This window comes from Larus michahellis, chromosome 11 (genome assembly GCF_964199755.1).
Source record: "Larus michahellis chromosome 11, bLarMic1.1, whole genome shotgun sequence".
Lineage (NCBI taxonomy): Eukaryota > Metazoa > Chordata > Aves > Charadriiformes > Laridae > Larus > Larus michahellis.
Genome location: NC_133906.1, coordinates 5624379 through 5651896, shown reverse-complemented (window position 1 = coordinate 5651896; position 27518 = coordinate 5624379). Strand labels below are relative to the sequence as shown.

Genomic DNA, 27518 nt, shown 5'->3' with positions numbered 1-27518 from the left:
TCGTTTTATTTGCCTGTGCCTGGACTCCGGTAACTACATGGGTAACTTCAGTCCTCAGGAAGTTTTTCCTCACGCAGTACAAGGATGGGCTGACATTTAATTCCCTGTTAGGAGGGTTTTGGAGAGTCCCCTTACTGTGGGCAGCTGGAGGAAAGCCCGCTGGTGGTGGCAGGACATTGAAAGGTCTCTGACCTGCTGCTCGTAACTCGAGTTTTCCAGTAAGAGCTCCTCGTGGAGCAGACAGCCTTTTTTTACCGCCCCTTCTTTGTGATAAAGTGCCATGTAATTCTAGATGAATTACGGTGATCGAGGATAAATCTAAAAGCTATGGGCCAGAAGGAGGATTTGGGCATCAGCTCTGTTTTGGAAGCTGAAGTTTCCTGTTGTGTCTGGAGGTTTGCTTTGACAAAAGTCTCTGTTGAAGACACCCTTCACAAACCGAGGAAAGACTAAATCCCCAGCTTCCTGGGCAAGTGGTTTACTCACTAATCTATTGTGTAGAAACAGGAACCACCATCTCTTCATTCCCCCACCACCCCAAACACATACCAAAAATCCTCTTACCCCGTACCAAGTGCCCTTTGCTGAGTCCTGGTCACTGCCTTCCTGCAGGAAAGGATTTTGGATGTTGTATCCCATAAGAGAACAGTGTTTGCTTACAGCCCAACTACAAGGAAAGATTTCAGATGTGGGCGGGTGCTCTGTCCCTGCTCAGCAGGTCCAGCAGAGCTTTGCTCCCCATGCTGGCCACCTTTGTGCACGATGAGGGAGTACAGATGTCTAATTCTGGGGTTCTGCATCTGCTTTGAGCGCTGGTATTTTGTTGGGTCTTATTCTAAAACCTGTCATTAAAGGATTTCTTCTTCATTTTCATCCAGCATCTTACATTAAAAAAGCCGGAAGTCTCATGTGGGTGCTGTCGCCCACTTACCACATTTCCTTTCTGAAATGTCTGTATTTGGAAAACATACTCTGAAGCGTTCTTAATATTTTCTTCTTGTCCATTAAAGGAGTTAAGAGTATATTAACAAGGCTGCAGATCTTCTCTCTTCCTGTAAGCTGCATGCAATTGTGGAAATTCCCTTGTGTTATTCTTAAAGAGAGGAAATTTCAGTGTGGCTTTGCGGTTTTTCACTGCAATGTAGTTTACTATTGAAATGTTAAACACAAGCATTTACATACATATTAGGGAATACAAGAATTTCACTGCTACCTGGAAGTTAACTTGTGCCCGTTCATAAGTATATACTGTGATTGTAAGATAGAGTCTTTAATTTCCTGCCCGTCCCCAGACTATGCAGTGTGGAATGTTTTGTGTAAAATGAGCTATCCGGTGTCACGCAGGCATCTCTGGTGCGGTTGGGGAAAACAGATCTGCAGGGAGATTTTTCAGTACCTTAAACCTGAGGCCTCTTTCCCAGCGCCTGCACTCTGACTGTGTTTCTTACACAACTTCTAACACTAGAGGAAATAAAATATCATTTCTGGGAAGTCCCAGTAATAAACATATACATGCAACCCAGAAAAACAAGAAAAACCTTGTGTACAGCCTGACAGCTGTCCAATTCCTGCCCTTTGAAACAGGCAGAAAAATTCCTGACCCAGCCTTTCATGGAGGAAATTATAATTCTCCCTTTCCAGCAATGCAGATTCGGTGGTTGCTTTCCTAGCCCCTGACTTCAGTCAGGGACAAAAATAGATATTTTATGCATGGGTATCTTAGGAGCAAGTTCTGAATTTGAATACACTGGATGCCCACTTTAAGCTATTTGTCTAGCAAGACTTCTTAATTAATTTCCCCATGTAAAAATGGGAATAAATAAAGGGCTCTGTGATAATTAATGAACTGAGGGCGGTTCAATGAAAAACAAGATTTGCACATCTGAAAGTTTGATTCTGCTTCACAAGAAGGTGAAATGCTTTAGCTGGACATCATCAGCTAAGACACAACATATAAAAAACCAAGCCACACTCCTAGCTGTCTTTAGTCTGTCTCAGAGTAGAGGTTTAGCTCAAACTAGAAGTATAACACAGGCTTTTGAGAGGCTCAGAATATTCCTTAATTTGCAGATCAAGTTGATTTATAGGTTATGAGCACTTTTAGATTGCAGCTATTTGTATGTCAGCCACCACACCGCTTTGAATAGCCCATAAGGAGGAATAAATAAATCTGAAGGTGAATGTATGATTGGCTATATAAGTGTGCATATATGTATATATACCAATTCCAAGCGATAGTTGTTAATGACTGTCCTAAAGTACTCTACAGTGTCCATGTGGGATGAAATGACGTGAGAGGACTCTATAGGAATGATATGCTGCAATGCAAGGAGTTCTGATTTTTTTTTTCAAACTGTGTTACTTACAAAGATGTTTTGGGGGTGGGTCCTGGTTTCGGCTGGGATAGAGTTCGTTTTCTCTCCAGTGGCTGCCGTGTTTCAGATTTGGTATGACAGGAACGTTGGTAACACATATTATTCTAGTTGTTGCCAGGTAATGTTTATATTAGTCAAGGACTTTTTCAGCTTCCCATCGAAGCTGAGAGGGAGCACAGGCAGGACAAGCTGGCCAAGGGAATATTCCATACCATAGATGTCATGCTCAGTATATAAATGGGGGTCGGACCAGGGGGCAGGATCACTGCTTGGGACAGGCTGGGCAACCAATTGACGGGCTGGTGAGAGCCACTTGCATTGTATTACTTCATTTTGTGTATTCTTTTACCATTGCTATTGTTATTTTCCATTACTGTTCTATTAAACTGTCTTTATCTCAACCCGTGAGGGATTTTTTTCCCTTTCTCCTCCTTTTCTCCCTCTTCTCCCCACCCTTCTTGGAGGGGAAAGGGGAGAAGTGAGCAAGGGGCTGCGTGGTCCTAGTTGCCAGCTGGGGTTAAAGCATGACAGGGTGAGACAAAAATTGTTTTATTGCTATGTTAGAATCTCATTTATTTATTGGTATAACCAACTTGATCTATCTGGATCTTAGTGCATTAAACCATGTTTTGGTATTTACCTCTACATAGTAAAAAAAATATTAAATTATATTTAAAAAATACCCTGCCACCCCAACAATTCAATGAGTGCTTTACCCAGAAGAAACTAGGTCAGTTTAGAAAATGCTGGCATATAATTAAGGAAGTTTAAGCTCCTCTGTAGCAACTGCCTGTTGTATGTCCTCTTATCACATGCTAGGTGAAAGCATGATAGTATCTCGCATGCTGCAAAGTCCCCACGTAAATTACTTTACTTTGTGGTATTTGGTTCCTGTAACCTTGCTCTGCATGCAAAGTGTCTAAAGCAGGGCACAGTCATTTGTCTGTCAATAACAGCCCTTCTCAGTGGAGGACCGTGGCTTCAGTTTCTTGTCACTTCACAAAATTTCACTTTCCTCAAGTGAAAAATTTCATGTTTATTGTCTGCCTTGTGCTGGTCCTTCTGCCATATTTTTAAGTTCTGGACGAAACAGTTTCCAAGGCTGAGGGTAAGGAATAGCCCTGCCTTGGACCAAAGCCTCTTGCCATTTTGCCAGGGTGGTGAAATCCTGTACCTAATTTCTGGCTTTTTCTGTCTTTGCAGAAATTCATCCGCTGCGCTAGTGCAGGATCTGGGTCTCAGCGCCATAGACAAGGTGGTGGGGCAGGATAAAGGTGCCAGTGCGGGAGCACGGGATGGCAGCACACAGCCAGCAGCCTGGAGTGGCGCAGGGTCCAGAGTCCCCTGACCTGTGCAGGTGAGACATGGCATGGCCTGGTTAAATGCTGCGGGTGGAAGATTAGCTGGCAGACTGGACCACTGAAAATGTAATGGACTGATTCCCTGAGAGTTTTGAGCTATCCTCTGAGCACAAAAGCCATTGATCCTGTGGGACTCGTTTAACCCTCTTCACTCCCCTCCACACTTCTCTGAGTTAGGATGTGTACTCTTCCTCCCCAGGTAAGACACAGTAGTTGTGACAGATTATTTTTACGGAAAAGGAGTGATCCTTGTGCCATGGGGACAAGAATCAGAGACAGTAGGAGAAGGCAGTGTCATCCCAGACTATCTTGAGCATCCCAAAAGGCCTGGGAAAGAAGAAGGGCAAGAGATCATGTAGGAACAAGGTACAAGTCTTGCAGCAACTTCTGTTCCTCCTGCTTGTGAGACTATGGGGTTGCCCCTGAGTGTCATGGTGTAAGTTTAAGCTTCCTCAGACTAGCAAGTACTGCTTGTACCCCATGTGTGCTCTGTGACATGCCCAAGGAGTTTCTTGCTGCCTGCCCAGCTCTCTGAGGGCTGAAGGTGCTCGGAGGAACAGCCGCAGGGGTGTGCACCTACCAGCTCGGCTGGGTGATAAACTCTTCAGCGACTGTGAGCAAACGGCAGCAGAATTAGGGTATTGCAGAATCAGGTGCTATTCCTTAAGGTGCCAGCACTGAAGTAACGGTGGCAACATCAACAGCAGCCTTGTGACGCTGCCATCATGACACTGTCCTGAGGCTGCAGCAGAACATAGGCACCAGCTGTGCCGTGTGCCAGCACATGGAACCATCATCCTGCTGCAGAGGGATGGTGCCGAAGATGTGTTGGACACCCTCAGGTGTCACACGTGGGGCTTGGCAGGGTCACCCTCCTGCTGGTGGTTCCTGCAGAGTGCTGGGGCAAACTGCAGGTTCCTGGCCGCAGTGACCACGTGCCAAACTGCAGCTCATGGGGACAGCAGGGGCTCCTTTCCTCACAGGAACAATGTGAATAATGCTAGGAAGTTGATGGCACAGGATCAATAAAACCTGAGAAATTATTACTTAAAACTCCCCAGAAAATCCATATATCACACATACACATGCTCCTACGAGGAGTGGCTGAGGACTTTGGGTTTGTCTGTTTGAAGGGGAGGTGGCTGAGGGACAGCCTCATTGCTCTCTACAGCTTTGTGGAGAGGGAGGTGCTGAGCTCTTCTCCCGCGTATCCCGTGATAGGATGCGTGGGAATGGCTCAAAGCTGCGCCAGGGGAGGTTTAGACTGGACGTTAGGAAGCGTTTCTTTACCGAGAGGGTGTCAGACACTGAAAGAGGCTTCCCCGAGAGGCGGTCGGTGCCCCAAGCCTGTTTAAGAGGCGTTTGGACAATGCCCTTACAACGTGCTTTAGCGTTTGGTCATCCCAGAATTGCTCTGGCCGTTGGACTGGCTGATCCTTCCAGGTCCCTTCCAACGGAAATTATTCTATTCCGCCCATCGCACCCCGCCGAGCGGCCGGGCCGTGCCGCGCCCTGCGGCGCCACCTGCTGGCGGGCCCCGCGCAGCGCCGCGCCGGAGCCGGGGAGCCTGTCCTGGGAAACATGCTGGCCCGGCTCACCCGCGGGACTCGCCACCCGGTGATCCAGTCGGACATCTGGCTGGGCCTTAGGCCAAAGGAATTACTCAGGAGCGCCCTGGGCTTGGCATAACGAAGGCAATTGTGGCTGCCTAGCCCACTGAGCCGCGAGGCTGTCTCGGGTAAGCTGAAGCAGGAATTGGGAGGTAACTCGTAAAAGAGGTCACAGAGACCAGAAGCGACTGGACCTCCAGACAGCAACGCAAAACCCACAGCCAAACACCCTGCAAACAACACCACCATGTAACTAGTCCCTGCCCACTAGAAAAAACAAAGGTAAAGGAACGCGGGCTAGACAGGTGTTTGGCATTGTTTACCTCAGACCAATGGCTAAAAAGCAATACCTGAAGCGCTGCAAGCTGAAGCACAAACAAGAGCGTTTTATCCTTAGGCTGTGGCTGCTTGAGCGCCAACCGAGGAACCCGTGCACTGCAAAGCCACGAGCAATACAAATAACTGTTGTGCAAACCAGTGACTTCAGCCCGTACCTAGGCATTTTTGAACAGCTCCTGCTAGCTTTTTAGTGGGCTCAGCTGGGTTTGCTTTAGGTGAAAATGCTACCATCTGCTACAATTATGTAATTAACCTTCATAGTTCAGGCTTAATGATGCTCATTAGTGTTAAGTGTTTTTATTGGCTGAGTGCTGTCAGTAGTTTTGTATGGAATGGCAAAGGCAACTCCAAGGGCCGTAGTTTGGAGCATGATTAGCAATATGTGAGCATTACACAGGGGCATGGGTGAGCGAAGGCGGAGGACTAGGTGGGAGCTTTGTTTTATTCTATGCTAAGGCCAGAATGCGATGAACAGAAGAGGTCTGTTACATCTGGGTCACTGGTAAGAATCAGCTACAGAGGTGCAGCAGCAAATTTGGAATATACCTGTGTCAGGGCATCACAAGATCCCTGTCAGCCGCTGTTGGCTGCATGACTTCTATTTCCTCCATCACACCTCCTCTGATGCCAATTCCCAATATTTTTTTGTTTATTTTTTCATTAGTTAATGAGTGTATTTTTGCTACAGGCCTTTCTCAAATAGTTAAAAAGCAGCAAATAAAGTATTTAATTGAAGAAAATGCCCAGGCTCAAAAACTATGTGGCTTAATTCATCTGTGCATGTAAGACTCCTAAAAGATTAGGTTGTGATGCCATCAAAATATGTAACCACTGTTAATACTGCATTTGAGTTAACTACAGCCATTCTCTGACTAGATTTGTCCAAGAAGAATGTGTGTAGCCCTCCCATCGTTTTCCGTGAGCTACCTCACACACTCTGAAAGGTCAGACTCACCGCAAACACACACAGAAATGACCTGCATCACAACACAAGGTATGTTACAATCTTCCATAACCCAACAATTTATTTAAACTTACATCACAATGAAAAATCTATTAATAAAATACATCAGTTCACACCAGTCTGCATTGCCATTTTTTTAAGGGTAAGCATCTTTCTTCACTTTATATTAAAACTTTATAGAGGTAAAAACTACTGCATTGTACCCGCAGTTCTTGAAATCTAGTGTAACATTAGGCAGGTTACAGAGGAACTTTCAGAGCTAATTACACCTCAGTTAACCTCACATTTTTGGCACATCTGAATGCTTTTTATTGTCATCTTAACATAAAATAATTCTATAGCAGGTCAGAGAATCATTGACATAAAGCATCACTATCCAATGGCAAGTGCTGCCTAAAAGCATACAAAAATTGCATCATTTGGTTACAAAATAGATCTTTTTTTTTTTTTTTTTTTTTTTTATCCCAACGCTTGACATTGAAGTGCCATGGTAGAAAAGGGCCCGGAGCAGGGCCAGCCTTGCTGCGTTGTTGCTGGTCACTTTGCTTAAATCAGTCCCAGAGTGATGCGTTAACGAGATGTTGATGGCTTGTGCCTTGCCAGCCAAGGTCATTCCTTGTAAAGCACCCTCCAGCAGCTGCGAGGCCACGAGTAAATGTCACCTTCTTTCTCATACGTGTTGCTGCTCAAGGGACAAACTGGACACAGTTTTGGGTGCTGTTCAAGAGGGGCCGTGTTTCTGCAGGCTGTGGCAGTTCAGTGCCTACAAATTGTGTAGCAGAGCACACGGAGGGCTTGTTAGCCACTGCTCAGTCTCGATTTCTTCTGCCCAACACCATAGCAGCTGCTTGCTTTAGAAATTAAAGTGGTTTAAGCAGGAATGAAACATTAATGGTAGTGGTGTGCCAGGCACATATATGCACAAGTGTCTGCAGTTACTTGCACGAATTTTTAAAACCTGTAGGTTGTGAGTTTGGGTGATCTTTGTTGTACACCACAAACGCCAGCTGCTATGAGCTTCTGGCTTTATATTCAAAACAAAAAGCAGCCCAAAGTACTTGCAACTGGGGTTAGTTTTTCCCTGGCTCCTGAGCTGTACTGTTTCAATCAGAGTTTGGCACATTAACTAGTGATTGTTTTATGTGTCGCTGATTGCCAGCTCCACATACTGGTATTTATTTTGTGAGATGGCTATTATATTGGTTATGTCCCTTCTGCTCAAGTTGCTCTGGTGGTAACAAAGAAATATGAATGAACTGCTGCAGTTCAGGAGAGATTGGCGTAGCAGAAGAACACTAAGCACGTTAGAGCTTTCTGGTTGCACAATGGCTAGATGGTCACTCTTCTGTAATGGGAAATAAACATTTATACTTGTCATGGCAGGGTTGCATTCTGTGCATCCTTCCAAAGCCCCGGTCAAACAAAAGCCCTGTTTACTTGATTCAACTTTCCTACTCATCCTTTGCTGAAAGCCCTGGTCTGAAATCTTTTTGCTGAGACCAGTGAGCGTCCCAAAAAGGAGCTTATGGCTGCTAGGAGTCATCTCTGACTATACCTCTCCGAGAAAGAAAAATCAAAGAAAGGACCATAATACTTGCCATATTAGGGAAAGAAAGACATTACACTGGTAATGGAACAGTCATTGGATGGGGATGTTTGAAACTTACAGTAAGAGAAACTTCAAGGTATCCATGGTACTCTTTGCATGTACTTACTGACCCTGAAAGGTAGCCCTGCCAAAAAACCTCCAAAAATCAAACTCACTCCCAGAATCAATTTTTGCCTCACATTCATGGTAAGAATTTATCCCTGCATTGATTTCCATTTCTATTCAGCATTTGCAACGAACACAGCTGAAGTTAATGGCAGTCCTTGGGGAGACAGACATAAGCGCAGGATATGAAGCAGCGCGGATGGAAAAGCTTTGGCTGAATTGGTCAATCTGCAGCAAATGCGAGAACAGGACGGGCTGGAGCCGTGACGTCTCTCCTTGTGCAGAGAAGAGAGTGCTGCTAAGGTGGACAAATGTCGGCTGAACACCTTCACATGGATATAGTGCAACTTCTGCTCATTTAAAAAGCTGTAGAAAAATTAGCCAACTGCTCAGTACCAGAACGTGGATGAACAGCAGCTACAGCCCAGCTGACGTCCACAGCTGAAGTGACAGCGGGAGTAAAAGCCACTACATTGCAGGTACGTTCTGGCACCTGCAATATTTTCATGCTCTTTACAACCTTTGCAAGTTAAAGTGTCCAGGCGTGACAAACTATGTAGCAGTGCATTCCTCATATTTCATATACAAAAAAGGTCTCAAGGCTGGGAGCAAGAAGGCACAAACGTGGGAAATAACATAGCTGAGGAGTTTACACAAAAGTACTATGTCATTTATTAGGCATTACTTAGCACTTATTTCACATTTTGCCCCCAAACTTCCCAAAGCAACATAAATTTCCCCACTTCCTTTCCCTTCGTCCCCTTCTTTTGGATAAAGCTGCCTGTGCTCTATACGTACAGTTGCTGAAGAATATAATGTGAACACAGATAAACACAACATACACAGCAAAAAATGTATTATAGTATTACAATAGTCAAATAATGCAGTTAGCCTCAAGCTGCGGCAGTGCCTACGTGCTATAGGGAACCAGTTCAAGAACAGCAAGCGGAGCCACTGTACAGAACAAAACGGCGACGGCAGTGTTAGGCAGAGCAAGGGGCCAAGGGGGAGGCTTTCTCAGGTGCCCGAGCAGGCGGGATGGCTGTCGGTCGTGGGGATCCGCTCTCTCAGGAGACCCGCCCAGAGTCTCGGAGGCTTCTTCAGCCCGAATCAGTTCCGTGGCAGGTCCTTGGAACACCTTTACATTTGTTCATTGTGCACACACATAAAGTCACCCCCCACATTTCTCCTGTTAGGCTATGTTTTCTTTATATATATTTTTTTTAACTTTTAACTTTTTAATTTTTTTTTCTTACAACTGTTAAAAAAGTTTCATGGTAAAAATAACTCACTATATGATACATATACCCAAAGTGGTGTGATACTTTATATAATAAAAGATGAAAATAGTCACTTTCCATAATAAAAATAAGTTCTATTTTTTGTTTATTTTACAATATACTTAATAATTTTTTTCTTCTTCTTCACTCTGCAAGTAAATAGGTCCCGTTTTGATAGCGCTTCTGAGTCGATTAAAGTGGCAAGAGACTGGAGAATGGCTTATAAGCATTTTGAGCAGCCGCATTCCACATGTCTCTCCAGTTCTTCCGTGAAGGTGGAGCCATCCATGCACTGGAAGAAGTATTTCCGCCTTTTGCTCCGGAGAGGAACGCAGCACTGCCCATTGCCGCAGCTGCCGCGGCATTCCAGGCGGGGTACTTTGGAGGCAGTGGCACACGACGTGTAGCCCTGCTGCTTACGGACTACTTCTCGTATTATCTCTCCTTGGCAGAGATTCTCTGGTAAGAACAGAGATGTAAAGAAAAAAAAAAAAAAGTGGTAACTATTTTGCCAGATACTCCCCAAACAGCCCTGTACATGTAATGATATTCAAAGCAAACAGATGGCATGAGCAGGACCTTAATCTTAATCTTTTACTGCTTTGTACCTGCCATCAAAACAGAGCTTGTGTTTCACAAATGTGTAATATCCGGCACAAGGCAGAGGCCGAGCAGGCCTGCTGGCTTTGATCAGCAGTTCTGGAAGTGCTTTAATGAATGCTGAGTGTTGAATCCTGCAACGCTTCTGCAAAATATGAGTTAGTTTTACTGTGTCTGCTTCTCAGGATCAAAGGTCAGCGTGCTCTGCACGACATGAGCAATCTGGGATACCTGAAAATGCCTGTGCTGTTCTGTAGCCACTTTACAGCAGCCTGTGTATGTGTACAATTTGGAAAGTCTGGGGTTCATTCACAGGAAAGGCACAACCTAAATAAAAATAATACAAGCCTGCTCCTTCCTTCTGTGCAGGAACAAAAAAAGGCAGAAGGGATGAAGATAGAACTCACTGAGTTTCCAGTGAGTCTTTCCAGGTCAGGGCAGGAGATTTGGGCCCCAGCCCTAGCAGCAAAGTCCAGCGTGACCCGTGGGATTCCCCAGGAAACTCGCCCAGCTGCATCAGAGGGAGCAAGCTGGAAATCTTTACGGCCACTTCAGATGAGAGGTGCCTCCTGCCTTACAGTTCCTGCCCAAGTAATCTACAAAAACCCTTGCCCCGTGCAGGGCAAGACCTGCTTTCCCAGCACTGCAATTAACTGATCGCTGTTTGCTGAGGGTAAACCTCACAACAACCTCTCCTTTAAACATCCCACCAGAATCCTGGGAGCAGCAAACCTTGAGGATGCAGGAGACACAGAATAAAACCCTTCGCTACAGATGTCCCGCTTTCCATATATTTGGAGAGTAGCTAGCTAGCTGCTGCATGGTTCTTTTCTCCTCCCTCTACTGGTCTGCAGAGGCTGACTTAGCTTTATCTTCCACTATTTACCATTTACCCCCAAATATGAGTCATATGGAAGAGAGGTAAAAACAGGGGTGCAAACCAGAAATGCAGCAGAGCAGTGTCCTGGGCCCTGCAGCCAAGCGTACCTCTGTCACAATGTTCTCCACTATAGTTAGGATCGCATTCGCAGTAGGGTTCACCATGCTCGGAAATTTTACACTGCCCGTGGTTGCATTTCAAAATCCTGCAGGGATTTGAGGAATTGTTCTTCTTGTCACAGTACATGCCTGTGTAGCCCTCCATGCACTTACAGGTGTAAGCAACATTGGCCACCATGCACTTACCATGCAGACACCTGGAGAAAGAGAAGCATTTAGAGCTGGCCTGTGTTAGACATGAAAGTTCCTTTTCCCAGGGATGTTTGGTTTTGCCATTTCTGCCCATTTAATTCCAGGCTACTAATCCAAAAACAGCAGTTCAGTGTCAAAACACTCTGAAGAAACTGTGAGTTTTCAGTGAATACTGGATAATGTTCAGAGAATACATTTAGAATTTGTGATCTTAAGTGATCTCTTTGAAAAACATTAGGCTGCTCTGTGAGCACAGACCAATGCTTGGCATCCACACAAGGCAGCTCACATTTACAGCATCGGCATGTAAAACTAAATGCCAACAATCAAGCTGCATGCCCAGGCTTCCTTAGCAGAATTACTCTACAAATACCAGGTGATGAAAAACAGCGTGATAAATGAAGGTGCTTGTGGAAAAGCTATGCACAGACTTATCCCCCGGCAGCTGTAGTTGAAGGGTTCCCTGGCTCCTGTGGTTTGCAGTGAGCTTTGGGATTTCTGAGGGATACCGCAGGGAGGGGTGTTGATCCTTAGCAGGTTCTCTGACACCATCCCCACTTCTGGGACAGGGACAGACTTGGAATGGTCTGAGGGCAGGGAAGAAAGCAACACTGTCCAGCCAAGGACAAACTGCTCAGGGCTTATAAACCTTTGCTATATCAGGTCCTATTTGACATAAACCCATGTCTTTCTCCTATTTTTATTTATTTTCTTTCTGGAACCTTAAAGTTTATGTTGAATCCTTGTACATTTAATTTTTAAGCTTTGACCTAAGAAGTGCAAATAACTAAATAACTTTGAACTAAAAAGCTTTTCATTCAGGTCAAGACATGCAAAATACTGGAATAAAGGGAGTCACAGTTTATATAAACCAGTATTTTCTGCCCCGCTAACCAAAGATGTGCTTGAATAGTAACTCTTGTTATCATCAACTACCTTGTTTTTTACGGTTGCATTTTTTCACTCAGATTAATCTGTGAGTGTTGGAGCAGACACCTGCCAGCAGGGCACTGTACTCCCCTGGACCCAAAGGGCTTGGCGTTAAGCAGACAATTCCAAAGGGCTGAAGTGATTTAATGAAAGATGGGACAGTATGCGAGCATTAAAAATACGCACAGCTACTTTCCTTAGCAAGGAGGCTACATTCATGATTGCATCACCCTCCTTAGATTATGACAGAAACAATCCCTCATCACGTAAACATCTGGAGCTCCCTTATTTTTCTCTGTCCAACCATAACAGTTTCATGTTGACGTTGGAAATTCAAGGAAACGTTCGGGCCCCTGAGTGTTTCTTCACTTGGGTCTACATAGCTTTGGTCTGTAAACTGTCAGGTGCTTCTCAACACCTTCCAGGGTTCAGTACGTTGCAGAATTAGACCCAGAAGCAAGTTTAAAATGGTGCCTCTGCCAAGTAAAATTTCTGCCCTTAAGAGAGTGATTTTTCACTCTGCCAATTTACCTGTCAAAAGTGTGTGCTTGTGGAAAGCCCCTTCCACAGATAGCGCAACCAAAGTAGCTTCTAAAACAAAAGTACTTCCATCTGCTTATGAAACAGCACTGAACTATGCAGACTGCTGGTCTGCTTCCTTGTGTACTTGCCATAAGTAAGCTATTCATCCAAGGTTTCTGATGGAGATGTGGTTATTGAGCCTTTGAACTGTGAATGCTTTACACTCATGCTCCCTTCGCATGCAACGCCATGCTATCCTTTAAACTCGCACTTTAAAGGGGTGTTTCGGAGTGCAGTATTTAAGTCAGCTATTTGGGAAATTTAAAACTGTTCACGCTGGAGTGCATTAACGGTCTTCGGGAGGTTAGTCTGAATAGTGGGTGCAGTGCTGCTGTGAGCATACCCCTAAAATGTGTACCTCCCACTCAACAGGTAGCTCTGCTCTGGGTAAGCGCAGGCACTCACCACCTTGGAGGTAACCCATTAACAGGAGTTTGCATATTTCAACATGCAGAGTCACAGCCGAAAGTACAACCCACAGTGTTAACACCTTAGCTCCTCCAGGACAAATCGCTCACATGGAGAGTGAGCAACATCAGAACAAGAAGTGGAAATTGAGAGCTGCCATGGATGCTGACTCACAACTGTCAATAATTCCATGTGGGAACCCAGCACCTCCAAAAATAGTCAGATGCGGTTTTACAAGATGAAACGTGAAATATGCATTAGCTGTAAAGCTTCCACCCTCCCAACTGTGTTTGCTCGAGCTTACTTGTGGTTAAGACACGGGTCTCCAATTTCCTGGTCACACAGGGGGCCCGTCCAGCCCGGGTGACATTCACAAATCACACTTGTTTTCTCTAGGGACCGGCAAATACCGTGCTTGCAGATGTTACAGGATTTGCAGCCAGGAAGGACTCCTAGTGATTGCTGTGGTAAATCCTTGAAATCCTGCAGCTCGTTATTGATGCGGACATCGTGAATACATCCATGAAAACCATTTGGTGTCTTATCTGCACCCTGGCGCAGTGAAGATAATCCAGTAGAGGTCGGGATCCCTTCAGATAAAAACAAAAAGGGCAGGTTTACTCACAGTTACAATGATAATACATAAATTATAATTGCTAACGTTTCTTTTGTCAGAGCTCCATATAATCTTTAAAGAATTAATTTGCATAGGACCTTTGTAAGGTAGCACAGTCTCATTGTCCTCATTCTGGAAACGGAAAGAAACAAAAATAAAATCACTTGTCCAAGCTTACATAAGAAGTATGTGACAAAAAAAAAAAAAGGCCAGTTTTTTTGGCCAATGGCCATGTGTTTTTGTCCTTAGATAATGGTCCTTCTGTCTATAGTTTAATAGCAATTATCCTTCTGAAAGGCTTAAGAATATCTTTACTTGCCGGCAGGTAGCCACCACCTCTGGGATACAGCCAGGTAGGTAGGCATTACTAGATCACAGCGTTAAGACAGGGAGTGGTAAGAGTGCACCCCATCGAAACTAGTGCAGGGAGCGGCACTTCAGGAGACCACGTCGAGTCTTTGTGGTGAGTACCCTCCGTCTTGTTCAAGCGCTTGGAAGAGTTGACACGCTCGGATGGCCATCAGATTCTGTTGGATGTTGTGTTACACCCTCCCCACTGACATCCGCTCAGGCTGTGTTGCTGCATTAGCATAGGCAAGTGCTTCCATTTTCAACTGCGTAAGGCCTCTAAATTTGCTATCATTAAGTAACTCCACTGTTAAAGATGGCCTTAAAACAAAACCAGCACCTTTGTTTAACTGTGCGTTAGGAGGAAAGTTGCTAGACCAGGTGATGTATGCAGTTGGAGAGACGGACAAATTTCTGGGCACGTGAAGGCTCAGGTCTGTCTTAAAGCTTAGTGTAGGTTAGGAACAATTGCTCGGGGGTAATTTAATCAATTACTCTAACTAAACAGCCTGAAGTGGAAGGGCAGCGGGCATCCATGGGAACGCTACATGCAGAGAGGTGGCAGATGCAGCACAGTGAGGGTTTAGAAAGAAGCAAGAAGAATTTTGATGGGCAATAAAAAAAATCTCCACTGAGCCCATGGCGTCTGGTATCCAACAGTCCTTCATTTCAGGTCTCAGATTTGTCCTGGGAATGCATTTTTGTAGGTACCTTTTGAGAATTGGTATTGATCCACAATGGTCATCCATTGACAAAACTTTTCCATGTGGTTACTTCCCAAGTTCCCTGTGTATAAATTGCTGTGGGGCTGGTATCTTTTACGCTGTGCTAGAGGGAGAAATTGTGACGGCCTCACCAGCAGATTGTCTTTGATGCATAATGCTCTTTAATAACCTGTGACATTCTTAGTAGGAGCCAATTATAAAAGTTCAGCTCTGTATAAAGCAAGATAAGCCGGTTTTCTGATTTACAAGGGCAATATTCAGGGTTCTTTTAGAAAAGTGTTATTAAAGGGAATTATTTATAAAATGCTTGACCAGCAACAAGTAAAATTGGTAAGAGGTTCTACTATTGGCTTCAATGATCTGGTTAGAAAAAGCCCAAAGACTTTTGGCATTTATTATTGTTCTGCTGACTTTCATATTTAGAAAGGCTGACTAAAAAGAACTCCGTGTCACCGAAAGGGAGAGATTTCAACATTCAGTCAAGAATAGAGCTGGGGGAGTTCTGGCAAAACCAAATCAATCAGGCAGAGCACAGCCTTCGTTCTGTCTCTCATACCCAGACACCTAATCAGTGGGATACTCATTTTTCTGGGCATCTGCTCCCCACCCCACTTGGCGCCTCCTTCCCCCAAAATCCAGTACTGAATGGGAAAAAACTTCTTAAATGAAGTTTGGTCAGCTCTTACGTCTTTCTAATACTGAAGCTCTGGCTTCAGTTTCCAATGAGAAAACTATTAGCCAAGAAGTTCTTAGTCAGCTTGTGTGTTAATATGGTTTGGATGTTTAATCTTCTTTTCCCCTCCCAATTTTTAGACCTCTATAAAATTTCCAGCAGAAATATAGCTCATTTATGGTATATTTAAACCTACTGACTATTGATTTGCCTTTTTTGCAGCAACTGTTTGTGACAGTTCCATTGTGTTCTTCAACCATGACACCTTGGTGCCAGCCAGTTCTGAAAGCTTTAGAAATGACAAAGTGTTTGCTCTTGCCATGACTGCGTAACATAGAAACCACCTGTGCTGTGCTGAGGTTAACTTCCCTGGTCTGGCGTGCGAGCTTGTGCTGGCTGTGCGGTGGGGTGCTAGTGGACTATGGAGTACGAAGCAGAGCAGCAGAGGTGTGGTTTCCAGGTCTCTGTCCAGGGAAGCAACCTCTGGCAGAGGGAAAAGGCAGATGCTGGTTTACCGCCACCTGGAGAGTCCTCTCCATAGGATGGAAGATGATTTGCTTCTGAGAAGACTTGTTAAAATCTCAAAGTCCAGAGCAACTCACTATACCTCCAATGTAGAGAGGGGTGTTGAAGCTGACAGAAGACTGTTTCTGGAGTTTTCCTAGACTCTTGGGAGTCCCCTTGTCCACCACCAGGTTCAGAGTTTGATTCAGCATCACAAGTTCCACGCTATGAAACTGCCCATCATTCACTGTTTCCACACTAAAAGTAAAAGAAAAAAAGAGAATTAGAAGATGACGTTAACAATGAACCGCCTCTGTGACGTGCTGTCTCCTGGAATTACACCTTGCAACGCACAGCTCCCATTCCAAGCTCCTTTACGGTCACCGTGTTCCCGATATTTCTTCTAGCGTGAGCCTCCAAGGTACAAATTTAACCATTGCTGATGCCTGTGCAGGCAGTGCCTACACATATATAACACTTGAGAGGATGGCTAATCAGGACAGTAGCTACTGTAGTTGTGTTTCCCAGGGCAGAAAATCCTCCATTCTGTGCTCTCAGCCCAAGCTTGGTGCTCAGTTTGCAAGCCGCATCACTGAAATGATTTCTTTTCGTATGGATAGTTTAAACTCAAATTATTTCACAGGGGCAGGGAGGGACTGCAGTTTGGGGCAAGAGACAGCAGGGGCCTCTGAAACCAGCGTTTCCTCACAGCAGAAGTATCCTGTAACTACATGCTGAGGCATGAGGACAGGCTGAGTTACTTAAAGCCAGAGAAAGAATTCAGTAGTTTTTGGCTTATAAATGACTGGGGTGCTTTGTTCAATGCATGCAGTCCTACCTGAACGCAAGGAAAACTGACAAATTACTACTCCTCTTTGAGAAACATTTATGTGTAGATTGAGTCTTGAGAATAAGCCAGCCTGAATTTTGGGGGGGACAGGGAGCAGGTGGCCACCTGAGCAGGCAAGACATTAAAGGCACCATGTATTTATTGCTCAGGTGTTTTGAACAGTGATTTTTCAAATGCACGAAGCCTCCAGCGAGCCAGGCATCTCACCAGCTCTTTGCTAGTCTGCACCACGTACAATCTTCACCTTCATCTTCAGTTCAGTCTCCCAGAAATTAAAAGATGCAGTGGTACAATTCAATTTGCATCACGCTATCATTTTTCATTTTCAGGGCAGATTCGGCTCTCTAGCCTTTATGCTGCATGTTGAAATTCTCTAGAACAAGTCGATAGTTTCATGCACTCCTAAAAGCAGGAGGGGCAAGGGTGGGATTACCTGCTCTTGAGCAAAGAGGGTTTCAAATTAGGCTGGTAGTTATAGACGTGATGGGACTTTTCCACTGCTGTAGATATAATTAAGTGGTACGGCCTCTGCTCCATACGCATGCAAACATCAGTGCATAATGAGAATCTGATAGCAGTAAGCGATTACAGCTGAAATTAAGCTGTGGGCTACGTGAACTGCCCACATGCACAGTGCTGCCAACACATTTTAAGCTTGGCCTGCGAGCACCCTTTTCCAAATTCCTCCCGGCAGGCTCCTTAGCTGGGTGGTGGTTCTGTTACATACGGATAAAGACAGAAAACACCAACTGTGGGATTTAGGCATCCTGAGATACTGCTTAGCCAACAATCTAGATTTGGGATTGCTGTACAAGTGGTAAATACCGTATTAAAATGTAAAAGGTTAGTTTTAAGAATGAGTTTCTGCTCATTCAAATGGCCCATGAGCTCAGCATCCTCTCTCAGGAAGTTAAAGTCGTAAGTCAGATTCCTTTCAGGTGTTTTGTAAAGCTGCAGTGTAGATGTCTCTGTCCGAGCTATTTACCCAGCTTTTCTTCACTATCAGTGGAGAGGAACGGGCACGCTTACGGAGTGACTCATCTCTCAGGATGAATCACTTTTAGATGTATCTGCCTCTCAACCTAGATGACATGCTGCCCATCTTAGCGCCCAGTCCTGCATAACTGATGTGTAAGGGCGTTGTAGCATGGAAACAGGACCTCGACTTCAGAAACAAATTACACGACTTGGAAATTACCAGAATTCAGTTGCTTGTGGAAGAAGTTTCATTTTTATAGTGTTTTACAGTAGACCTGACATGACCGATCACACATGAGCAGTGTCAGGCAGCAAGTCAGCACTCCAGGCATTTCTGAGGATGTGCTTGTTTAAGAAGAGCGTGCTTAAGAACTGAGCTAACGTGCCTCTACTGTGCTGCTGTCCCCGCAGGTTTTTGGGATGAAGCATGAACACATATGCCTTTAACAGTTTACATAAGATTACCCAAGTTAGAAGATGACAGCAGTACCTGAGCACCTTCACTGCGTGGCTTTACGTGAACATCAGGTGAGTGAGTTCTGCCACAGAACAGCTCCCAGGAAAGCTCTGCTGGCTCAACCTCGGCCTTGACCTGCAGGAAAGCGGCTGGGCTGCAGTTGCTGCCCATCCTCAGGATGGCCAGAGAGCCTGGGGAAGCCAGGTCTCAAGAACCTGGAGCTGCTGGTATCGTTTGAAGTGGTTTTAAGAAAAAAAATAAAGGCTTGACATTGTACAAAAACCCAGATCCAGTTGATCCAGCAGACAGCCTGGCTCAAAATAACTGTATTATATCAGGGCCACTGCAAGGGCAGTGAGTTGTGTGGGCTGGGATAAGAGGCTGAGGACTTCTGCTAGACGCGTTGCCAAAGGTGATGGAGTGCGTGCACCTCAGAAAAGCAAGCCTGTCATCACTGTACCCGAGTCCCCTGTATTGGGGCCCACACGTCTAGCAGACTACTTTATGGATTGACAACTCAAATAAGTTTGAAAACAGCTGGTCCAAACTTTCTGTTTAGATATTCTTGAATTCTGCTAAGTATCTGCCACGTTACAAGAAACAGCTGTGTTACGGCAATGCGCCGACTGGGTGATCCCTATGTACTGCCTGATATCTCAGTGTTGTGTCGCAATGCTTAATTCATATGGGTAAAGTACTGAGACTTCCAGCTGAAAGGTGCGAGATAAATGGAAATGCATATTTGTAATTGTTAGCTTATGCAGAAGTGCCAGTGAAAGGAGAAGTATAGCCAAACCCCTTCGGCTCCGACAGCTGAGCAGCGCGGAGGTGGGATGGATGCCTGTACGACAGGGAACCCTTCCCTGGTGGGATCAATATCTGAAACTAACGCACAAAACTACATCGTTATCTGAAGAAGGCCAAGCTAGACCATTTGTCGGAGGACAACATTATCACGTCTGGCAGGGCTGGCTCTTCCCCGGGCCAGGATTTCACAGGCATTAATCACCTACTCCTCCACAGCGTGTGCTTTTTCCAGATTATGCCTTGACTAACAGGCAAACAAAGGTCTGTGTGTCCTGGCGATGGAAGCAGCCACCCCACGTGGTGGTGATGCCTTTCGGCATACCCAGGGCTGGTATTTTTACTGGAAAAGGAGTAAGAGGTCTCTGTCTGTAGGTACACATGGATGAATATTAACCAGTTCTGACTCTTTCAACTTTTAAACTCTGAATTTAAATAACCTGTGCCTGGAAACAAAGTACCTTACAGCCACCACCCAACCCTGCAGTTTCGTAAAGCAGATAAAATCAAAACAGGCAAAGCACTCATTTGCTTTTTGAGAAGACGCAAACATATGATAGAAAAGCTGAATGTGGACAGCCAGGATGGCAGAAAAGTCCCCAGCCAGGAGATACTTGTGTTAAAGCACTTACTGCTGTTGCTGACAGAAAGACATTAAGATGCCTTTGGATTTTGAGAGAGATGGAGACAACATTGGGGGAGAAACCAGTGGTGAGAGAAATGCTGCATGAACTCTCCTCAGAGCCTCTTATGTACTGGGCCTTTAGGAGACTCAGCAATCGTCTGAGACAGTTGGAGACAGTGGCTTGGCTGGAGATGAAGGGAGGAAAGCCACAGACGCTGAACAGCGCATCACCACGCAGCTCGCAGCACAAACTTGCTGCGCTCGGCTCTTTTTCAAGGGGCCTCTTCCTGACCCAGCTCTCTGCAAGGGTTTTATTAAAATTTTAATTGAATTCTTATTGGGGATCAGGTGGTCTTACAGAGCTCTTCCTTCTGAAACAGCCCGCGGTGCGTAAATACCTGCCCGGGAGTCGGGGACGGGTGGTGTTCTCTCAGCGCTGCCGGTTCGATCCCCGCCGGTCGGCCGCCGGCAGAGGCGGGACCCCGAGGGACACGGCGGAGCGGGGCTCCCCGCGGAGCGGAGCCGGCGGGACCCGGCGGAGCCCCGCGGCAGAGGCGGCGGCCGGGCAGCAGAGGGCGGTGGAGCACCGCGGAGGGGCCGGTGCCCGGCGCCGGGGGGGTCCCGCAGCTCCGCTCCGCGGGACAGCGAGCAGAGGGGCTTCCAGGGGCCGACGGGGCGGGTTCGTCCTGGCTCGCTGCTCACAGTTTATGCACTGGAACAGACCTCGCCGCGGCACGCACCTGGCTGGACGTGACCCGCCTCCTTCCCTTTTGCAAAGGTTTTCATGCTTTACGGTTAAATCACAATAATATGTCTGAGCGAAGCAAGGGACCGGGGAAAGGAACTGCAGGAAGAAGCCACAGGGCCGCTAGGCTTGAGCCAAGTGCTTTTCTCGGGGGCACTAACAAACCAAGTCCTGGCTTTCGAGATTTTTCCAAGCTATTAAAAAAGACAGTCATGAATTTTTAGCCAACTTCCGACCGCAGCGTTCTGGGTCACCACCATTGGATATTATATAGTTTACAATATATTCTTGTTGAAAAATGGGAGGAACTATGTTTGAAATGTAAACATTTGAAGTGTAAGCAAAGATTTTAATGAATTTAATAATTAAACTTGCTAAAGAGTAACCAGTAAAAGGAACCAAAGGACCGGTCTCATATAAAACTAAAATATTCTTCAGGACCCAGGAATTTCTTCTCGTACTGCAATAAGCAGCCTGGTGAGGGCCCATCTCGTCAGACACTCCACAGACCGCACCTGCAGCCTCTACAGGACCTTCACGGGAGCCTTGTTACAAACCTGATGCTGAGAAACCATTTCAGTTCCCTTCCGGTGCCTTAAAGTACCTGTCCTGAGGGAAAGGAGGTAAGGCACAGTCAAATGCTGAGGGCTGGCAGGAGGATTTCTCTGGATCAGTAGTGCAGCGAGCAGACCCCAGTCGGACCCCCCCGGGTGCTGAGGGGGTCTGGCTGCCGTCCCACGGTGCCCTGCCTCCCCAGCAAAGGGGACACACTCGCTGCTCCCCAAACAGCAGCATCCCTCACCTTTCTGTTCTCAATAACACTCGTCTTCTCATAGCACAGGTTACGTGTCTTGCACAATCCATTACATTGCATTCATCAAGGTTATCCTGACCTTTCATTACTCTCACTGAGAGCTGGCCATGGCATCTGATCAGGTTTGGCCAAAGAAAACCCCCCAAACCAGCCCAGGAAAATACTGGGCATATGGGAAGAGCCCAGCTTCCAAAGCTCATGAGAAGGCCCTGGGTCCAGCACCTTTTGTTCCCTCTGTGCCCAGGTGGGAAGCTGGGAGCTGCCCTCACAGGGAAGGGAGGCCACTAGAGAGAGCTCTAGAAAAGAGTCATGAAAATTTTGTATCACAGGGAGCTGGGCTCATTTGTCAGAGCGATTCCAGCAAGACGGACCCATTGCACAGGGTGCTGCACACAGGCCACGGACACCACCTCTGCTCGGGGCTTAGACTCCAGAACATAAAGAAATGAAGGGAAAGAGATGTGTATTACATATAAAACCCCAGGGAATATATAAAAGAACTGATTTCCACTCTCAATTTTGATCTATTTCTCTTCTCTCTCCTATATTTTCTTTCCCCTCTACTCCAGCCCCAAGCACACACACATTATAAACACTGACTCCCCCTGCTCTAATACCCATGAAAGATTTAGAGCTGAGCCACTGTAAATATGCCAGTGATCAGAATTGCATTAAAGGATTAAAGCATTCAATTTGAACTTGTAAAATTTGGGCTTTGGGGTTATTTTTTTTCACTGACGTGTACCATACCTTCAGTGTAGACAGCAAGGAACAGCAGGGCAGAGAAGTCAAAAACAAAAATAGCTTTAAGTATCACTGCAAACCATGTCACTGAGGAAATGTATAACCATCAATTATGCAAATGAGGACATCGATTCATTAGCTACAGTCTCCAGATTTCCTGACCTCTGTCTTAATGGGGACGTGCCTCATTTGAAGTGCAGAAAAAAGCAAACACAAGGATAGTAAGTGACTGGGGAGTGAAGGCCATGGGGAACGCTGAACTTAGATAATCTTTGAAAACATTGGAAGTAGAAGGGACTAACCAGAAATACATGTCCAAAAGAGCTTAAGGACAGCACGTGGGAAGAGCAGGCACCAGAGGAGAGGTACCAAACCCAAAAAACACAAGGTGAGAGCTGCAGGGAACCGCATTGAGGTATTAGCAGTTTGGGAGCTGTGAAACTCCTACTGTGCCAGGCTGACTTCAGGTATCGGCGGTGATGGTTTTTCACTTTGTCAAGCTACAGTTACCTCCTGCCCTTAGTTCCAGTTATAATCAGTCCTTTGCCTAAAATAGATTTAAACTTCTCCATGGCAACAAAGGCAAAATCATAATTGGAGTAGTGTTTGTGCTACCTCTACAATAACACATCTCTTCCAGCACTTCATCTTCAGAAGCCAAATAAAAACCACATGTTAAGAAAAGAGTATGAAAAATGCTAATGAAACACAAGGCTAGGGAAATAAGAGGTGAAAGAGATATATTAAAGCATTCAAGTTCACTTTCAGCTTAAAATATAATCTCTTCTGTTATGTTCAATTCTGTTTTACATGACTTGAGCATTAAGTCTCCTAGGCAGAAAGCACTCAACATTAAGATTTTTTTTCCTCGATACCTCCATTTTCATTTGCTTGGTTTTATACCTTTTCTCCTACTCACAACTCTGTAGACCACCCAAATAAACCATCCTTCTCTTGGTGTTTACAGCCCTTAAACACTGGCAGCTGATTACCGTATCTCCCTTAATGATCGTTTGGCCAGGCTATGCATATCTAATTTCCAGTCATAATTCAGTTCCTGCAGCCCCCCTGCCAACAGTGAAAGTTATTGTATTACAGACCTTCTAAGGGAAAAGCGAGGACCTTTTTTATACCCTTGCAAGATGCAATTAACACAAAACTGACCCCTTTCCCTAGATTATTCATAAAAGGGTTGGATTCATGGCCAGGGTAAGCACTCCGTGTTTGCAGGGAATTCTCACAGCGTCCCTGAGACGGGGAGCTGAAGCCTGCACTGGTCTCCTACAGTATCACCATGTCTCTGCAGAGCTGACTGCTTCATTCTGCTAACTGAGAATTTGTTAAACGCAAGTGTAATGACAGTAAAAATAGCTTGAATGAACTCTTCAAGTCCGAGGCCTCTCCTGACTTACAGATCACAGTGTTGCTGCCTTCCCATCTTACTCCACCAGGACCAGTTTGCACATCGTGGCACACAGTGCATTGCGGTGCAATGAGCTATTGCATCTCCGTGTCTTTACTGTAACACGCATCATATAAAATAACAAACGCAGTAAGTACAGAGTGTAAAAACAATCACATATAGATTCTGCAATGCTATTGGGATTCATTAAATCAGTTATCCTTAAAAAAAATGACACTGCAAACCGCACAGGGGAAGGCAGGCCCTGGCACAGCAGCAGGGCCGGTGACAGCACTGCGTGCCACATCCTCCCCAGCGAAGAGGCAGCACTGGATACGTACAGCTGTGGGACACACACCAGGACACGCAGCGGCACAGCCTCCCTGCCCCGCCAGGACATGGAACAAACCAGGGCGCTTGGCTGTATGTCTTAGTGCTGGTAGCAAACACAGTTGAGCTCTGCCATTCAACTGGATCTCAAATCTCAGGTTCTGATGAGGAAATCCATCAAGTGCCTTCACAGAGGCCTTTCCTCGGGGGCAATACTTTGCACCGTCTATCCCCTTTTCAGCTCTGGAAAATGTGAAAGTATCTGCCATTTAGCAGCAGGGACCGGGACCACTACAGAATACAATTAGAAGTGCTTCCAATTAGAACGACAGACAGAACGATGGGTTTTGGCTGAAATTGGAGGCTAAGCCCCAAGAAAAAAAAAAAAGCCATGTCTATTTAGAAACCTGATAGATGGTCAGGAAATGAAATTGTTCCCGCCTCATCTGTGGCAACATACCTACAGTTGTATGCCTCTACTTTCACAACAACAAAGAAAATCCATCGCTCTTTGATAAGCAGAATAGCCGCTGCCGTATCCACCTTTTCCAGCAGCACTGGGGCACGCTGGCAAACGCCAAGCTGCGGGTCACATTTCTATACTGGGAAGAAGCAGTGAAATAATTGCGCACAGAACCACGCCGCACCTCCATGATCACCCTCAGTGCCAGTTCTGCATGCGCTACTTCTAACAGAAGAATATCGATTGAATCCAGAGCCTGGCACTTGGTATAAAGGGGATATAAATCTATCACACATGGTACACATCTAAACTTTCTGTTAGTCATCATGTTTACAAGAAATTTACAGGCAGAAAAAAATAAACATGTTATATTAGCTCGCTACATTCTGTTGCAAGGCAAAAACCTCACAATTCAAGACATGAGGCAGCCATTAGTGCATAGGAAGTTTACAAAGTCATTTTGACTATGATTAGGTTTATTCCGTCATTGTCTGTTATGAGAATACTTCAACCTTCCTCTGATGTAATCAGTATTAACCAGCTTTGGCAATATAATACTGGACTAACGACCTGTGCTATAGCAAGAAAATACCTTTTAAAATACCTTTCTCCTAGTTACTCACTGGAAACGGAGTTCAGCACGAGCGCGCGTTTCCAGCACGCAGGGACCAAACTGACTGCTCAGGAGGTGGGCTCTCATCCGCACTAACTGATGGGGGCTCAGGAGCTGCCAGGACCATTGTCAGGGTTTCACCGATGCTTTCACTAGCAGAAACAGCAGGGCCACGTTAAGGACCGACTAATGACTAAATCAGGTTATCTGCTGGGGTGGAAGGAAGAGTTCTGATTTCACAATTACTTTTGGTTTGGCTGGGCAGTTTTAAGGCTTGAACCGAACTGGCTAAAACTCAACCCAGCTACTGTCTTGAACAAACAGGGGAAAACCTTCATTTATAATGTTGGTTTCTGCATTTTCAGCAGCAATTTTCTTTTGATGGTAGAGCTATATTGGTTTTAGTCATAGTCAAATCACTGTAGAGAACAACTTTTGGCTTTACCATTCACTTTTACATAAAGCCAAGACTACCCTGAACGTGAAAACCAGCAAGTACTTGCAAGGCGCTGAGCTACTTCTAGAGCTCAGCAAGCTTCCAAGAGCAAACATCTTCCTTCTTGATGCTCTGAAAATACTTTTGAATGGTCAGCGCCCTCCACTGCAAAGTAAAATGTCATAACTGTGAAGGATTTGCTTTCCACCTTTAGGCGTAATCCTCGGAAGCGTCCAATACAATCAGGAGATAGAGAGGAGCTGCGTGGAGCCAGTGTGCTGTGAAGTCAGACTCCACTAGAGGCTGAACTCAGGGTATTTTAACACATTGATTCATTCTGGGTATGTTCCCCTTCCACCACTTTTGTTTTGTTATGAACTATCCCTATCTCATCACCTCTCATTTCTTCTTGGGATTAATACTGGCATCCTGCTGACTTCATTACATTTTTATTATTATTCTCTGCTGAAAGAAATCAGCCTCATAATGTTATTGTGCTAGAGTTCCATGTACACGTGTGTGCTGCAGTCTCCTCTGTTTTGCATGGCTCTTTTTAAAAGGCTGCTGTTCAGCGAAGCAACCAGTGGGGACAGACACGGCGTATCTGCTCCCGCTTCCCTCCTGTCTCAGCTGAGACAGCTGCCAGGAGATACAGGTGGAGCTGCGCAGAGGACAGGTATGCAGTGACTAAAGTACCAAACAAGGTACAGACCAGCTTATGGGCGTCTGTTTTAGAAAATAATATCAAATTAATTTCTTTAACAAAATACACAGACTACTGACAATTTCCTTATACGTTGTCCATGCATGAAAGCCAGCACAGTCTGCTTAAGAAGTGATTTGGGAGGAACAGGACTGTCTCCTGCCACCTGCTCGAAGTTGATTTGGGTCTGCAGCAGTATTCAGATTTTTTTTAAAAACAGCGATAAAGGTGACAGTGATGACGTAGATGGCCAAATTCCTAATCAAAAGCATACAGATAGTATCTCTGCTTTGACTTCAAGTGGTCATAATACAAGTTAATTCAAAGAATTAGTTAAAATGGCATGAAACCCTTTGTGGCAGAGGAGCAGCTACTGAGTTTACTGAGAGGGGACATCTGAGGGCAACCTAGACTGGTAGCCCCAGATTTTGGGCCCTGAAGAAGGTGACCTGGGACGCAGAGAATGTAACTTCTATTTCTGTCACCACCACAGGGCACGTGGCTTTAGATGACCTATCCCTAACTTCCCGTACCTGGTACACAGACATGCCAACGCTTGTGAAAGGTTTTGCTGCCTTCTGCGAAAACACCTCACTCGGTAACACCCTACGCGTACGTGTAAGGTTAGAAATAAAGCTGTGGGTCTGCAGCACAGCGTTTCTGGGTACTCAGCTATTGCACTGAAGAGAATGAGCTAGGGGGAGGCAAGGAGAGATGAGAAACTGTCATTCTTGCAAAAGATACTGAAGAGATTTACAAAGAAAAAAAAATTAATTCAGCTTAACAAGATTTTGCCTGCTAAATCCTCAGGCAGCCTGAAGGACAAAACTTTACCCTTCTTAAGCTTCATCTCAGCAGAAGAAAGTTTCTGAATTTCATGAAAACAAATATTTGATTCTGAACCTAATGATAAAAGTTAGATGACATTTTAAGGTCTTGGCCTTACATTGTCAGTGTCCTACTACACAAAAACCCAAGAAAAACCAGGCAAATGCAATGTTTGTAGTTTGACAAGAACTCACAGAACTGTCCTTTTTGTCCCATTCAAATACGCCAAAGCCCTTTATGAAGGCAAAAAATTATTCATCTGTCCTTTTCCTTGTCTCATGTAAGATGTATAAGTACATTCGAATTTTACAACTTTTACTGTGCAGGTCAGAGATTAATACCAGTTTCTTTCATCATATTTGATGCAAAATCCCTAAGGAATACCTGAAAAAAATGAGAGTGTGTGATAGAGAGAATGAAATGAATTGCAAATATACAGAATTGTTAAGAGCTCAGTGATATCTCATAGAAAACCCTGAAAAACAGTCTATTTAGAGACCATCCAG

At 45.2% G+C, this 27518-nt stretch overlaps 1 protein-coding gene across 1 annotated transcript in view; it reads right to left on the bottom strand.

Moving 5' to 3' along the window:
- Positions 1-6687: 6687 nt before the first annotated feature.
- Positions 6688-27518, bottom strand: part of SLIT3 (slit guidance ligand 3) — a 522490-nt gene continuing 501659 nt past the window's right edge. Inside the window, exons 32-35 of the mRNA XM_074604436.1 lie at positions 16324-16478; positions 13659-13944; positions 11231-11439; positions 6688-10102 (exon numbers count right to left, since the gene is read on the bottom strand). Of these exons, the coding sequence (XP_074460537.1) occupies positions 9864-10102; positions 11231-11439; positions 13659-13944; positions 16324-16478 (889 nt within the window). The 3' untranslated portion in view covers positions 6688-9863. The remainder of the gene's footprint in view (positions 10103-11230; positions 11440-13658; positions 13945-16323; positions 16479-27518) is intronic.